The sequence below is a fragment of the Panthera uncia genome, chromosome D2 (assembly GCF_023721935.1).
Source record: "Panthera uncia isolate 11264 chromosome D2, Puncia_PCG_1.0, whole genome shotgun sequence".
Lineage (NCBI taxonomy): Eukaryota > Metazoa > Chordata > Mammalia > Carnivora > Felidae > Panthera > Panthera uncia.
Window position 1 is genome coordinate 32,611,879 of NC_064818.1, and position 17,454 is coordinate 32,629,332.

The 17,454-nt window shown below is 37.9% G+C and overlaps 1 protein-coding gene across 3 annotated transcripts in view; it reads right to left on the minus strand.

Moving 5' to 3' along the window:
* CFAP70 (cilia and flagella associated protein 70) overlaps positions 1–17,454 on the minus strand; it is a 104,519-nt gene that overhangs the window by 22,931 nt on the left and 64,134 nt on the right. For 2 of the 3 annotated variants that reach the window (XM_049645227.1, XM_049645228.1), the window contains 5 exons: positions 14,907–15,040; positions 14,672–14,787; positions 14,246–14,473; positions 3,784–3,942; positions 2,918–3,039 (listed from right to left, as the gene is read on the minus strand). In XM_049645227.1, coding sequence (XP_049501184.1) covers positions 2,918–3,039; positions 3,784–3,942; positions 14,246–14,473; positions 14,672–14,787; positions 14,907–15,040 — 759 coding nt within the window. The remainder of the gene's footprint in view (positions 1–2,917; positions 3,040–3,783; positions 3,943–14,245; positions 14,474–14,671; positions 14,788–14,906; positions 15,041–17,454) is intronic. The other variant, XM_049645229.1, reaches the window with a different exon arrangement.

The following is a 17,454-nucleotide window of genomic DNA, read 5'->3' on the forward strand; positions in this document are numbered from 1 at the left end:
TAGCAGACTTTTGGTGGAGTCTATCGGATTTTCCATGTATAGTATCATGTCATCTGCAAAAAGTGAAAGCTTGACTTCATCTTTGTCAGTTTTGATGCCTTTGATTTCCTTTTGTTGTCTGATTGCTGATGCTAGCACTTCCAACACTATGGTAAACAACAGCAGTGAGAGTGGACATCCCTGTCGTGTTCCTGATCTCAGGGGGAAAGCTCTCAGTTTTTCCCCATTGAGGGTGATATTAGCTGTGGGCTCTTCATAAATGGCTTTTATGATGCTTAAGTATGTTCCTTCTATCCTGACTTTCTTGAGGGTTTTTATTCAGAAAGGATGCTGAATTTTGTCAAAGGCCTTTTCTGCATCGATTGACAGGATCATATGGTTCTTATCTTTCCTTTTATTAATGTGATGTATCACGTTGATTGATTTGCGAATGTTGAACCAGCCCTGCATCCCAGGAATGAATCCCACTTGATCATGGTGAATAATTATTTTTATAAGCTGTTGAATTCGATTTGCTAGTATCTTATTGAGAATTTTTGCATCCATATTCATCAGGGATATTGGCCTGTAGTTCTCTTTTTTTACTGGGTCTCTGTCTGGTTTAGGAATCAAAGTAATACTGGCTTCATAGAATGAGTCTGGAAGTTTTCCTTCCCTTTCTATTTCTTGGAATAGCTTGAGAAGGATAGGTATTATCTCTGCTTTAAACGTCTGGTAGAACTCCCCTGGGAAGCCATCTGGTCCTGGACTCTTATTTGTTGGGAGATTTTTGATAACCAAGTCAATTTCTTCGCTGGTTATGGGTCTGTTCAAGCTTTCTATTTCCTCCTGATTGAGTTTTGGAAGAGTGTGGGTGTTTAGGAATTTGTCCATTTGTCCCAGGTTGTCCAATTTGTTGGCGTATAATTTTTCATAGTATTCCCTGATAATTGTTTGTATCTCTGAGGGATTGGTTGTAATAATTCCATTTTCGTTCATGATTTTATCTCTTTGGGTCATCTCCCTTTTCTTTTTGAGAAGCCTGGCTAGAGGTTTATCAATTTTGTTTATTTTTTCAAAAAACCAACTCTTGGTTTCGTTGATCTGCTCTACAGTTTTTTTTAGATTCTATATTGTTTATTTCTGCTCTGATCTTTATTATTTCTCTTCTTCTGCTGGGTTTGGGATGTCTTTGCTGCTCTGCTTCTATTTCTTTTAGGTGTGCTGTTAGATTTTGTATTTGGGATTTTTCTTGTTTCTTGAGATAGGCCTGGATTGCAATGTATTTTCCTCTCAGGACTGCCTTCGCTGCATCCCAAAGCGTTTGGATTGTTGTATTTTCATTTTCGTTTGTTTCCATATATTTTTTATTTCTTCTCTTATTGTCTGGTTGACCCATTCATTCTTTAGTAGGGTGGTCTTTAACCTCCATGCTTTTAGAGGTTTTCCAAACTTTTTCCTGTGGTTGATTTCAAGTTTCATAGCATTGTGGTCCGAAAGTATGCATGGTACGATCTCAATTCTTGTATACTTATGAAGGGCTGTTTTGTGACCCAGTATGTGATCCATCTTGGAGAATGTTCCATGTGCAGTCGAGAAGAAAGTATATTCTGTTGCTTTGGGATGCAGAGTTCTAAATATATCTGTCAAGTCCATCTGATCCAATGTATCATTCAGGGCCCTTGTTTCTTTATTGACCATGTGTCTAGATGATCTATCCGTTGTTGTAAGTGGGGTATTAAAGTCCCCTGCAATTACCACATTCTTATCAATAAGGTTGCTTATGTTTGTGAGTAATTGTTTTATATATTTGGGGGCTCCTGTATTCGGCGCATAGACATTTATAATTGTTAGTTCTTCCTGATGGATAGACCCTGTACTTATTATATAATGCCCTTCTTCATCTCTTGTTACAGCCTTTAATTTAAAGTCTAGTTTATCTGATATAAGTATGGCTACTCCAGCTTTTTTGACTTCCAGTAGCATAATAAATAGTCTCCATCCCCTCACTTTCAATCTGAAAGTGTCCTCAGGTCTAAAATGCGTCTTTTGTAGACAGCAAATAGATGGGTCTTGTTTTTTTATCCATTCTGATACCCTATGTCTTTTGGTTGGCGCATTTAGTCCATTTACATTCAGTGTTACTATAGAAAGTTATGGGTTTAGAGTCATTGTGATGTCTGTAGGTTTCATGCTTGTAGCTATGTCTCTGGTACTTTGTCTCACAGGATCCCCCTTAGGATCTCTTGTAGGGCTTCTCCAGCCCATTTTTTAAAAAGATTTTATTTATTTATTTTGAGAGAGAGAAACTGTATTCACACGTGGGGCAGGGGCAGAGGGAGCGGGAGAGAGAGCATCTTAAGCAGGCTCCATGCTCAGCACAGAGCCCAACGTGGAGATCCATCCCATGACTGTGAGATCATGACCTGAGCCGAAATCAAGAGTCAAGGCGCCCCTGCAGCCCAGTTTTACAAGTAATAACTTTAATATTTTTATTCCCCACATAGCACTGTGTATCTGCTTCCAATTGTTTACAACCTAGAGAGGAATGAGGGTATAATTAGCCTTCTGTTAACCCCCAACACTCATATAATATGAATTCCGATAATAAAGTGATATTAGGCTACATGTGCCTTTAGAGCCTGATTTTGGTCTGCTAGTATTCTTCAGGGAGCAGATGTATAGTGAGGTACATTTCACTGCTACTTCACTGAAAGTGGGTAATATTATTTGCCAATTTGATACTATCTCAATTTGCATTTTCATCATGAATGATGAGAGTGGTTCACATTTGGATATTCACACCATTGGGCCTACAGTGTGCCCTCAAAAGCATATTTGATTTTTGTATCATAATATTAAAGCTTGGAAAGATACCACTGAATAATCATTTCGCTAAAATCTTTCTATCTACTTGCCCTTTTCCAAATATTCTGACCTGCACAGCATTGACCTTCATCAAGAAGCGTATGGTCTCCATGAAGATGGTGGCAGGAGTTTGGGAAACACCATAAGGGCTGGGATGCAAAAAGGTTGATGAATCTTGACATTTTGATGTTTCTGAAATTATTACATTAAAAGAATAGATGATTAGACGTAAAGGAAAAGAATGTCGGAAGCTCAGACATACAAATGTAGCAAGGAGACTATTCTAATCTATGAGAGAGGTTATAACCTGAAAAGCAATAGATTCCTCTATAGCAATGGTCCCTAAAGATCTCAAAAGTTCTCAAGGTTAGTCTACTGGTGGTTCCAAATGCAAGTCACAACAAATGAAATGGTTTTTTAACGTATGCAGATCATCCTGAATGTGATGTAGATATTCTAAAATGATCATTGTTTGAAAATCTTAAGTTTGGGGGCACCTGGGTGGCTCAGTTGGTTAAGTATCTGACTCTTGATTTCAGTTTACGTCATGATTTCATGGTTTGTGGGTTTGAGCTCCACAGAGTGCCATGTCCACACTTTCAGTGAGGAGCCTATTTGGAATTCCTTCTCTACCTCTCTCTCTGCTTCTCTCTCTCTTTTTCTCTCTCTCTCAAAATAAATAAACTTGAAGAAAAAAGAAAATCATAAGCCTGTAGTTAGCTACTTCTCTGAGATAATATAAAACCTTGCTTATGGAAAGAGCTACACTACTGAATTTGGATTATCAGAGTTTAGCCTCATATGAAGGAACTTAGGTGATATGACTAATCAACTTCACACAAGTTAAGATCACCATTTTGGTAATCATAAGTGTTTTCATCATTGTCTAGTTTGTTTACACCCTTCTTGCAAGTGGAAATCTTTATTCCTAAGTACCTTTCTTTGCTGGTATGTCTTTGACAAGTATATTGGATGGTTTTTGGCTGATAGCTGGATCTTGATATTGTAGGGACAAAATGTTTTCTCGTGAATCAGACTGCAGTTTGGAGGATTCTTCAAGAAAGTCATCTAGAATGTATGATGGATCTCTTGGTCCTAAATAGATTAAACTTTAATGAGAAAAAAACCCCACCTTCCTACATTGGATATTAAAAGGTTATTACAGGAGATAAAATATAATTATTTTCAAAGCATAAGAAACATATTACCTAAATATTGCAAGGACAGACTTCTTTTGCAGCCTTTAATATTTCTTTTTTTAAAAAAGATTTTATTTTTAAGTAATCTCTAGATCCAACAAGGCTCGAGCTTACAACCTTGAGATCTAGCGTCCCATGTTCCACTGACTAAGCCAGCCAGGTGCCCCAAACTTTTTATATTTCTGAATAATTTGAAGAGTACAAGCTAAACTGATAGCACAGCTTTCTATAACTAGGACCCCTAGTCCAACCCTGCTGCTAGCCTAAGTCATGAAAATGTCAAACAAATACCTATCATAAAAGTTATTTGCTAAACCCAGCATGTCAAGAAAGTTAATATATTTTTAGATTAAATTAAAACTCTTGAAGGACAGGAATTCTACTCATTTTATCTCAGTGTTCAAAAATCACCATCATCATCATCATCATCATAAGTAGCTATATTTGAGCATGACAGTATGCCAGGAATTGTACTAAAAACGTTATTGTATAATCTAATTTATTTTTCACAACATTCATTATGCTCCTTTGAAGAAAGTGAATCACAGAGAAGTTAAATAATTGGCTGAAGCTCCAGAACATGTCTTGCTGCCTCTCAAATAAATAAATGTTTGACAAATTTTTAAAAAAGCAGTGCCAGGCAGGAAATGATCAGTACCAACTGACTCCCAATTAGAAGAAGTCACCCTTCTTCTAAAAGATATGGCTTTGAAAAATAGGTAGAAGTTGGATAGGTAGAGGGGGAGGGGTATTTAAGGCTGAGAGCATGCCATTGGCAAAAGCATGGAAGTAGTGAACAGTTTTTAATGTTTATTTTTGAGAGAGGAGGAGAGAGAAACAGAGTATGAGTGGGAGAGGGGCAGAGAAGGAAGGAGACACAGAATCCAAAGTAGGCTCCAGGCTCTGAGCTGTCAGCACAGAGCCCAACACGGGGCTCAACCCACAAATCTCGAGATCATGACCTGAGCTGAACTCGCTTGCTCAGCTGACTGAGCCACCAAGGAGCCCCAAAAACTAATTTTTTTTAAGTTTATTTATTTATTTATTTTGAGAGGGGAGGAAGAGGGGCAGAGAGAGAGTCCCAAGCAGGCTCCGCTCAGCAAGGAGCCCAATGAAGTGCTCGAACTCACGAACCATGAGATGACCTGAGCTGAAATCAAGAGTCAGATGCATTAGTGAGCTAATTATTTTAAAGAGTATTGAGGGTTACATAAATAAAATGAAGGGGAAGACAGGTTGGAGCTAGACTGTACTGATATTTTAATGCTAGGATTTTTCTTCTGTAGACAAAAGGAGAACACAATGAAAAGTTTTGAACAGAAAAATTATTAGATGAAAGCAGTATTTTATGAAGATTACTCTAGCAGTGCTACATAGCAAGAAGAAAAAAATGCAGACAGAGACAAAGAGGTTTGTAATAAGGCTGTTACAACAATCTTGGTATTTGGTAATAAAGAGTCATGTAAATTTAAAGGGAAGATGCAAGGAGCATTTTGAAAGAGAACCAGCTGGTCTTGAGAATTAATCTGATAGAAGGATGCCAGAAGTTCAATACAGAAAGTAAGAGGATGCAGGGATGACTCAGATCATGAACTTGAGTGCCTAATATAGTGAATGATGTAGAGTCAATTTGAGAGATGAAGAGTTAAGTTTACTAGCAGAGAAATCCAGCTCCTAGGTTCCGGAGGGATGTCAGGGCTAAATACAGAAATTTGAGAGTCATCAGTAGTAAAAGGAAAACTGTGAGTGCAGGTGAGCTCTTAGAAAATATGACTATATTATTGGGAAATGAGTACATCTAATGAGTGTAATAATAAAGAGAAGCTTACAAAGGAAACCCAAACTGTTGGGAGATGTAGGAGGCAATCGAACATGTATTTTAGGAAGGAGAGAGTGGTTAAATACCTCAGACTAATGATTGAGGAGTAAGCTATGATCTTAGTGAAAAATATTAATATCCAACTTTTCTGAGGTATAATTTACATATAATAAAGTGCTCCCTTTTGAGTATATACTTCAGTGCATTTTAACAAATGTATACACTTATGTACTCACTGTCACAATCAGGATAAAAAGATTTCTACCCCAGAAAGCTCCCTTGTGTTCTTTGAAGGTAATCCTCAACTCCCATCCAAAGGCAACCATTAATCTGCTTTTTTGTCAATACAGATTAGTTTCGCCTTTTCTAGAATTTCATTTAAATGGAATATATAGTATCTATTCTTTTGCATCTGGCTTATTCACTTAGCATAATGTTTCTGAGATTCATCCATGTGTGTGTATCAGTAATTTGTTTCTTTTTATTGTTGAGTGGTTTTTGATTGTGCACATAAGAAAAAATTTATTATCCATTCATCTACTGATAAGCAGTTGGATTGTTTCCAGTTTTTGCCTGTTATAAATATATCTGTTATGAACATTTGTGTACAAATTGCAATGTTTCCATTTCTCTTGGGTAAATACCTAGGAGTGAAATTGCTGGCACATGTATAACTATTTTTAAACTGCCAGTTTTTCCAAGTGGCTATTAGCATTTGGCATTCCCACCAAAAGTTTGAGAGTTCCAGCTATTCTACATCCTTGCCATAGCTTAGTATTATCATTTTTAAAAATTTTAACTATTCTAGTGGTAAATTGCATCAATTTTCAAATGTAAGACCAAACTTACTTCAATTGGATATATTACCTTTTATATATATTGCTGAAATTCATGGACTAATATTTGTTAAGAATTTTTGTGTCTAGGTTCATGAAGGCTATTGGTGTGTACATTTCTTGGGATGGGTTTGTCTAACTTTGAATATCACAGTAATAACTATGGTTAAACTGTGGGAAGTATTCCCTCTTCTATTTTCTGAGTCTGTGGAAGGAATGGGGTAGCCTGAAGTTTTGTCTTTTATTTTCTTTTTTTTTAAGTTTATTTATTTATTTTAAGAAAGAGAAAGAGAGAGGGAGGAGAGAGAGAAAATCCCAAGTGCAGAGCCCGATGTGGGGCTCAAACTCATAAACTGTGAGATCATGACCTGAGCCAAAATCAAGAGTTGGACACTCAACCAACTAAGCCACTCAGGTTCCCCTGTCTTTTCTTTTTCTTTTTTAAAATTTTTTTAATGTTTATTTACTTTTGAGAGAGAGAGAGAGAGAGAGCAGGGAGGGGCAGAGAGAGGGGGAGACACAGAATCTGAAGCAGGTTCCAGGCTCTGACCTGTCAGCACAGAGCCCGATGCAGGGCTCAAACCCATGAACCAGGAGATCACAACCTGTGCTGAAGTCCGCTTAACTGACTGAGCCACCAAGGCACACCTCTTATTTTTTTAATAGAAGTATTTAAAGCTATAAATTTCCCTCTGGGAACTAATTTAGTTCATCTTACCAATTTTGGTTTGTTGTGTGATTCATTACATTCAGTTCGAACTATTTTGTGATTTCTTCTTTGACATATGGGTTATTTAGAAATGTATTGTTTAGGGGCACCTGGGTGGCCCAGTCGGTTGAGCGTCCAACTTCAGCTTAGGTCATGATCTCACAGTTTGTGAGTTGGAGCCCCGCATGGGACTCTGTGCTGATAGCTCGGAGCCTGGAGTCTGCTTCAGATTCTGTGTCTCCCTCTCTCTCTGTCCCTCCTCCGCTTGTTCTCTGTCTCTCGAAAATGAATAAATGTAAAAAAAAAAAAAAAAAAAAAAAAAATTTAGAAGTGTATTGTTTAAATTACAAATACTTGAAATTTTCCTATATATCAAGTCATGAGCTGGTAAATGTTCAACAATTGGCTTTTGGCTATGTGAGAAGGCTGATTTGTAGTGTTTACTGATTTCTATGATATAAATTCCCCAATCATGGCTGATTTCAAGAAACCAATGTTACATCACTGAATGAAGAGTTAGGAAGAAATGCACAATAGCATACCATTATATAATATTTCTACATATGAGTACAATTAGATATAAATAACTTCAACAGTGTAGATGATAGTAAAATAATAAAGAAGTAATAAGTTTTGAATATTAGCTTTTTTGGGTAGTTTTTGTTGTTGTCATTTTACATGGAGCTTTATATTTTAAGACTTCATGTAAGTGCTCACAATTGCTACTTGTAAGGATTTTTTAACTCTTTATTTTGAAATAATTATAGATGCAAAGGAAGTTGCAAATACAGAGCATGTAGTTCCAATGTACCCTTACCAGCCTCTCTTCAATGGTGACATCTTATACAACTATAGTATGGTATAATATCAAAACCAGGAAATTGACACTAGTACAAAACTCTTTAGTGCACTAAAGACCTCATCTATTTTTGCCAGTTTTCATATACATTTGTGTGTGTATGTGTGTGTGTATGTGTGTGTATATGTGTATGTAGTTCTAAGCATTTTTATCCCATTTTATAGATTCTTTTAATCACTACCATAATCAAGATACACACTGTTAGGCAACAAAAGTAAAAATCAACAACTGGGGCTCTATGAAACTAAAAAGCTTCTGTACAACAAATGAAAACTTGTAAAAAAATGAAAAGGCAACCTACTGAATGGGAGAAAATATTTGCAAATCATACATCTGATAAAGCGTTAATGTTTAAACGTTTATTTATTTTTGAGACAGAGAGAGACAGAGCATGAACGGGGGAGGGTCAGAGAGAGAGAGAGACACAGAATCTGAAACAGCCTCCAGGCTCTGAGCAGTCAGCACAGAGCCCGACACGGGGCTCGAACTCACATACCACGAGATCGTGACCTGAGCCGAAGTCAGACGCTTAACCGCCTGAGCCACCCAGGCGCCCCAAGCGTTAATGTTTAAAAAATATAAAGAACTCCTACAACTCAATAGCAAAGAAAACAACAATTTTATTTTAAAAATGAGCAGAGGATCTGAATAGACATTTTTCCAAAGAAGACGTCTTAGCTGGTCAACAGACACATGATAAGATGCTCAACATCACTAATCATCAGGGAAATGCCAATCATAACCACAATGAGATATCACCTCACATGTGCTAGAATGGCTATTATCAAAAAGACAAGAAATAATGAGTGTTGGTGAGGATATGAAGATAAGGGAACCCTTGTGCACGGTGGTTTGGAATGTAAATTGATGCAGCCACTATGGAAAACAGTATGGAGTTTCCTCAAAAAATTAAAACTAGAAATACCCATATGATCCAACAATTCCACTTCTGGCTTATCCATAGGAATGAAAATAAGAACTTGAAGAGATATATATACCTTCTCATGTTCATTGCAGAATTATTTATAGTAGTCAAGACATGAAAGCCACCTAAGTATCCATCAATGGATGAATGGACAAAGAAAATGTGGTATACAATGGAATATTATTCAGCCATCAAAAAAGAATGAACTGAACCCAGAAAACCGCCAGAGGATTAGCAGAAGGGAGTCTCCGGAGTCAAGCGCAGACTAGAGGCCCACGGAAGAGGGTAGGAAGGGCGGCGAGGCGGTGCGCGCTCCACGGACTGGCGGGAGGGAGCCGGGGCGGAGGGGCGGCTCGCCGGCCAAGCAGAGCCCCCGAGTCTGGCTGGCAAAAGCGGAGGGGCCGGACAGACTGTGTTCCGACAGCAAGCGCGACTTAGCGTCTGGGAGGTCATAAGTTAACAGCTCTGCTCTGAAGCGGGAAGGCTGGAGGACAAAGGGAGGGAGAGCTGCTGAGCCCCCGGACGGCAGAGCTCAGCTTGGTGGGGAACAAAGGCGCCAGCGCCATCTCCCCCGCCCATCCCCCAGCCAAAATCCCAAAGGGAACCAGTTCCTGCCAGGGAACTTGCTCGCTCCGCGCAAACACCCAACTCTGTGCTTCTGCGGAGCCAAACCTCCGGCAGCCAGCAGATCTGACTCCCTCCCGCTGCCACAGGGCCCCTCCTGAAGTGGATCACCTAAGGAGAAGCGAGCTAAGCCTGCCCCTCCACCCCCCGTGCACCTTGCCTACCCACCCCAGCTAATACGCCAGATCCCCAGCAACACAAGCCTGGCAGTGTGCAAGTAGCCCAGACGGGACACGCCACCCCACAGTGAATCCCGCCCCTAGGAGAGGGGAAGAGAAGGCACACACCAGTCTGACTGTGGCCCCAGCAGTGGGCTGGGGGCAGACATCGGGTCGGACTGCGGCCCCGCCCACTAACTCCAGTTATACACCACAGCACAGGGGAAGTGCACTGCAGGTCCTCACCACGCAAGGGACTCTCCAAAATGACCAAACGGAAGAATTCCCCTCAGAAGAATCTCCAGGAAATAACAACAGCTAATGAACTGATCAAAAAGGATTTAAATAATATAACAGAAAGTGAATTTAGAATAATAGTCATAAAATTAATCGCTGGGCTTGAAAACAGTATACAGGACAGCAGAGAATCTCTTGCCACAGAGATCGAGGGACTAAGGAACAGTCACGAGGAGTTGAAAAACGCTTTAAACGAAATGCAAAACAAAATGGAATCCACGATGGCTCGGCTTGAAGAGGCAGAGGAGAGAATAGGTGAACTAGAAGATAAAGTTATGGAGAAAGAGGAAGCTGAAAGAAAGAGAGATAAAAAAATCCAGGAGTATGAGGGGAAAATTAGAGAACTAAGTGATACACTAAAAAAAAATAATATACGCATAATTGGTATCCCAGAGGAGGAAGAGAGAGGGAAAGGTGCTGAAGGGGTACTTGAACAAATTATAGCTGAGAACTTCCCTGAACTGGGGAAGGAAAAAGGCATTGAAATCCAAGAGGCACAGAGAACTCCCTTCAGACGTAACTTGAATCGATCTTCTGCACAACATATCATAGTGAAACTGGCAAAATACAAGGATAAAGAGAAAATTCTGAAAGCAGCAAGGGATAAACGTGCCCTCACTTATAAAGGGAGACCTATAAGACTCGTGACTGATCTCTCCTTTGAAACTTGGCAGGCCAGAAAGGCTTGGCACGATATCTACAGTGTGCTAAACAGAAAAAATATGCAGCCGAGAATCCTTTATCCAGCAAGTCTGTCATTTAGAATAGAAGGAGAGATAAAGGTCTTCCCAAACAAACAAAAACTGAAGGAATTTGTCACCACGAAACCAGCCCTACAAGAGATCCTAAGGGGGATCCTGTGAGACAAAGTACCAGAGACATCACTACAAGCATAAAACATACAGACATCACAATGACTCTAAACCCATATCTTTCTATAATAACACTGAATGTAAATGGATTAAATGCGCCAACTAAAAGACATAGGGTATCAGAATGGATAAAAAAACAAGACCCATCTATTTGCTGTCTACAAGAGACTCATTTTAGATCTGAGGACACCTTTAGATTGAGAGTGAGGGGATGGAGAACTATTTATCATGCTCCTGGAAGCCAAAAGAAAGCTGGAGTAGCCATACTTATATCAGACAAACTAGACTTTAAATTAAAGGCTGTAACAAGAGATGAAGAAGGGCATTATATAATAATCACAGGGTCTATCCACCAGGAAGAGCTAACTATTATAAATGTCTATGCGCCAAATACCCGAGCCCCCAGATATATAAAACAATTACTCATAAACATAAAAAAGAATGAACTACTGCCATTTGTAACAACATGGATGCATCATGAGGATATTATTATATAATATTAGCATAATGTTGTTATGCTATAATATCCTATATTATATATAGGTATGATATGATATAGAGAAAGACAAACCCAATATGATCTCATTTACATGTAGAATATTAAATAAAAAAAACAAGAACACAAAAAAGAGCCTTGAAATCATAAAGAATAGATTAGTGGTTGCTAGATACAGGGTATAAGAGGTAGGTGAATTGGGTGAAGGTAGTCAAAGGGTACAAACTTCCAGTTAGAAAATAAACAAGTCAGGTAATGTACAGCATGGTGACTATAGTTAATAATACTCTATTGTATATTTGAAAGTTGCTGAGAGAGTAGATCTTAAAAGTTCTTATCACAAGAAAAAAATATTGTAACTGTGTGTGATGATGGATGCTGAGTAAACTTACTGTAGTGATCCTTTTGCAATACATACAAATATTGAATCATTCTGTTGTATACCTGAAACTAAATAATGTTATATATCAATTATACTTTAAATTAAAAATATACAAAGAACTCTTAAAACTCAACAATAAGAAAACAAAGCCTGATTTAAAACTGGCCAAAGGGGTGCCTAGGTGGCTCAGTAGGTTGAGTGTCCGACTCTTGATTTCCGCTCAGGTCATGATTCCAGGATCGTGGGATCAAGTCCCACATCAGGCTCCATGCTGAATGTGGAGCCTGCTTAAGATTCTCTCTCTTGTGCTCTCTCTCTGCCCCTCTCCTCTGATCTCATTCTCTCTCTCTAAAATCAAAAAGTAAAAACAAAAAAAATGGCCAAAGACCTTAATATGCACCTCACCAAAGAAGATATACAAATGGCACATAAGCATATGATAAGATACTCCTCATCAAATGTCATTAAGAATGTTAATAAAAAGAGAGACTACACATGGGTAGGGGAAAGGAGTATATTAAAAATCTCTAACCCTTCCTTTCAACTTTGTTATGAACCTAAAACTCCTCTAAAAAATAAGTCTATTAAAAAATAATTGATTAATATAAAAAAATTAAATAAAATTTAAAAACCTAGATGAATTCCTAGAAAGTATAAAATACCATGAATAACACAATAAGAAATACAGAACACAAATACATTAAATATTAAGAAAATGAAATGGTAGACACCTCCTGCAAAAAACAAACAAAAAAAACCACCCAGGCTCTTGTTGTTTTATGGTTGAGTTCTGTCAAACTTTCTTTTTTTTTTTTTTTTTTTTAATATATGAAATTTACTGTCAAATTGGTTTCCATACAACACCCAGTGCTCATCCCAAAAGGTGCCCTCCTCAATACCCATCACCCACCCTGTCCTCCCTCCCACCCCCCATCAACCCTCAGTTTGTTCTCAGTTTTTAACAGTCTCTTATGCTTTGGCTCTCTCCCACTCTAACCTCTTTTTTTTTTTTTTTTCCTTCCCCTCCCCCATGGATTTCTGTTACGTTTCTCAGGATCCACATAAGAGTGAAACCATATGGTATCTGTCTTTCTCTGTATGGCTTATTTCACTTAGCATAACACTCTCCAGTTCCATCCATGTTGCTACAAAAGGCCATATTTCATTTTTTCTCATTGCCACGTAGTATTCCATTGTGTATATAAACCACAATTTCTTTATCCATTCATCAGTTGATGGACATTTAGGCTCTTTCCATAATTTGGCTATTGTTGAGAGTGCTGCTATAAACATTGGAGTACAAGTGAGTTCTGTCAAACTTTCAAGTCAAAATCAATTCCAATCATGTATAAGTTGATAAATAATATATATGTTGGTAAAGAATAAATCAGAAAATTCTAGAAATTTCCTAGAATTCTAAAATTTTAGACATGCAAAGTCACTGATGGTGACAGAGAGATGCTTGGTGGTTGTTTGGAAATGGGTGCAAGAGAAAGAGATTCAAATGGGCACAAGGAGAGTTTTGGAGATTTGGGATATGTTCATTACCTTGATTGTGGTGATGTTTTCATGGGTGTGTTCATATGTCAAACATATCAAATTGTATGTGTTAAATATGTGCAGTTTATGAATGTCCATTACATCTCAGACAAACTGTTAAAAATACATGCACACAAAATAATAATACGCAACAACATATAAACAAAATATCATATGCAAGAAACACATAAACAAAAACCCACATATTAAGTTAAACACATTAGAATGATTGATTCTCTAAAATGGAGGAAAGGAGAATGGCAATGAAGGACAGGGAAAAAAGGGTGTGTGTGTGTGTGTGTGTGTGTGTGTGTGTGTGTGTAAATAAATAAATAAACTTAAGAACCACAAGAGAGGGATTGAGAGTGTTGGAAAAGAAAGTGATGGGATAATGAAAGAAATTTACTCTGCTACAATGATACCTTTTTTATGCATACACAGAGACAGTAAATTCTCTAAGATTCAAAAACCTGAATAGCAACAGTGAAAACTTCACACTTGCAAACATATGAATGAGGAAATATTTAGAAGGAGTCTTTCTTGGTGTACCTGGGACAACTCAAAACTCCATCTACTAACTCATTTAACAAATATTTGCCAAGTACCTACAATTTGCCAGCTCCTATTCATAAGGCCACTAATTTTCCTAATAGCCACTCATCGTCTCCGTTTCCTGGTCCTACCTGCTGCCGCTTCCGCTTCCACCGTCATTGCTGTTGCAGAACCATTAGTGATTCCCCAAGGGCCTAAACTGGATTCTACTTTCCCTCCTTCTTCAATGTACTCTACAGTACCAGTGCCCCTCTGCTTCGCTACTTGTGCCTGAAGCATTCGTGCCTGAAGTTGTTTGAAGCCTTCATGAAATGCCATTTCCATTCGAATATCATTGTTTTGAATTTCATAGTACAAACCTGAAGAAAGAAAAATGCTAAAATAAATGTGACTGGTTTTCTACCACCATATACTAAAGAATTGCAACATTTCACTTGCCTTTCCAAATTTTTTACCAAAGTTTAAGAACTACATGATGAGTTATTAGAGAATGAAAAGAGAAAGGGAGAATCTTATAATGGAAAAAAACACATTCATATCACAGGAAAATACCATACCAAGTAAAGTCCAGGCTACAACATTAGTTGGTTCCAAGCAAGTAGCATCCTCAAAGAAAATTTCTGCCTGCTCATAGTTCTCCATCAAGACAGCCAGGACACCACACAGCAACAGGCTGAGAAGAGACCAGCAACGTGATTAACAACATGGTCCCATGTCAGTCATGGAACCAAGAAAATTTCATACAGAAGCTTATCTGCTCCTACTCATTCTTCACGTATCTTCCACCCATACCTGTGGATATGATTCTGGTTGAGGGAAAGGGCTCTCCGAAAACACTCCTGTGCTTTGATGTTGTCCTCAGTTAGGAGGCAGAAGGCACCGTAGTCCAGCCAGTGTTCCAAGTTCTGGGGCTCACGGACCAACCTCTATCACATGAAGCATTAGGAGGACCAAGATTATTGCACAGTATGTCATATTTTTATGCACATAAAACCACAAATACCATAAGTTTTATGAAAGCAGAAACTATGTCATTTTTTGTTTACCACTGATTTCTGAATGTCTAGCACAGTCACCGTTCTGGCTTATAATATGTGGTGAATAAATATTGGAATGATTTAAAAATTAAATTTTCAACTCATTCCTTCCTAGTGTCAATGTTCTGGTTACCATAAGCTTATCCAATTACTTGGAAACCTAGATTCATTTTACAGTTCATTTTAAAGATTCATCTATAATCATTTTTGTCATAGTCTTGAGATGGCAAATATAAATTTAAGTACACATATGAAAAAGAAGCATCTCATAATAAGTGAAAACTACAAAATACTGTTGAAACAATTAAAGGTGACATAAATAAATAGAAACACATCCAATGTCCATAGATTGAAAGACTTAATATTATTAAGATGTCAATACTGTCCAAAGAAATTTACAGATTCAATATAATCTCTATCAAAATCCCAATGATATTTTTTGCAGTAATGGAAAAACCCATCCTAAAATTTACATGGAATCTCTAGGAACCCTGAATAGTTAAAACAAACTTGAAAAAGAACAAAACTGGAGGACTCATACTTCCTAATTTCAAAACTTACAAAACTATATAATCTGTGTGGTACTGGTATCAAGACAAATATATAGAACAATGGTATAGAATAGAGAACTCAGAAATAAATCCTCACATTTATGGTTAAATGATTTTTGACAAAGGGGCCGAGACCATCCAAGAGGTAAGGACAGGCTTTTTTTAAAAATATAATTTATTGACAAATTGGTTTCCATACAACACCCAGTGCTCATCTCAACAAGTGCCCTCCTCAATGCCCATCACCCACTTTCCCCTCTCCCCCACCCCCAACAACCATCAGTTTGTTCTTAGTATCCAAGAGTCTCCTATGGTTTGCCTCCCTCCCTCTCTGTAACTTTTTCCCCCCATCTCCCTCCCCCATTGACTTCTATTAAGTTTCTCAGGATCACCTATGAGTGAAAACATATGGAATCTGTCTTTCTCTGACTAACGTATTTCACTTAGCATAATACCTTGCAGTTCCATCCATGTTGCTGCAAATAGCCAGATTTCATTCTTTCTCATTGCCATGTAGTATTCCATTGTATATATAAACCACATCTTCTTTATCCATTCATCAGTTGATGGACATTTAGGCTCTTTCCATAATTTGGCTATTGTTGAAAGTGCTACTATAAACATTGGGGTACATGTGCCCCTATGCATCAGCACTCCTGTATCCCTTGGATAAATTCCTAGCAGTGCTATTGCTGGGTCATAGGGTAGTTCTTTTTTTAATTTTTGAGGAACCTCCACACTGTTTTCCAGAGCAGCTGCAAGGGACAGACTTTTCAACAAACAGTGCTAGGAAAACTGGATATCTGCACCCCCATGCAAAAGAATGAACTTGGACCCTTACTTAACACCATATATAAAAATTAATTCAAAATGGATCAAAGACCTAAATATTAATGCCTAAAACTATAACAACTATAACACTTTGAGAAGAAAATATGTCACAATAGCTTCATGATTCTGGACTTGGCAATGATTTCTTAGATATGACACCAAAGGCACAGGAAACAAAAGAAAAAACAGACAAATTGAACTTCATCAAAAACTTTTAAAAAACTTTTGTACATCAGGGCACCTGGGTGGCTCAGTCAGTTAAGCATCTGAATTGGGCTCAGATCATGATCTCATGGTTTGTGGGTTCAAGCTCCCCATTGGGCTCTGTGCTAAAAGCTCAGAGCCTGGATCCTATTTCAGCTTCTGTCTGTCTGTCTGTCTGTCTCTCTCTCTCTCTCTGCCCCTCCCTGCTCATGCTCTGTCTTCTCTCTCAAAAATAAACATTAAAATTTTTTTAATTAAAAAAAACCTTTTGTACATCAAAAGAAACTATCAACAGAGTAAAGAAGTAACTCATAGAATGGAAGAAAATATTTGCAAATCATATATCTAGTAAGGGGTTAATATTCAGGATATATAAAGAACTACTAAAACTCAACACCAAAAAGTTAAACAACCTGACTCAATAATAAGCAAAGGACTTGAAAAGACATTTCTCTGAAGATCTACATATGGCCAAAATACATAGAAGATGCTCAACATTACTAATCATTAGGGAATCAAACCACAATGAAATACCACCTCATACCCATTAAGAGAGCCAGGGTCAAGAAAACAGAAAATAACAATTGTTGAGGATGCAGAGAAATTAGAACTCTTGTAAACAGCGGGAATGTAAAAATGGTGCAGCCACTTTGTAAAACAGATGGTTGTTCCTCAAAAAATTAAAAATAGAATTATCATGTGATACAGCAATCCCAC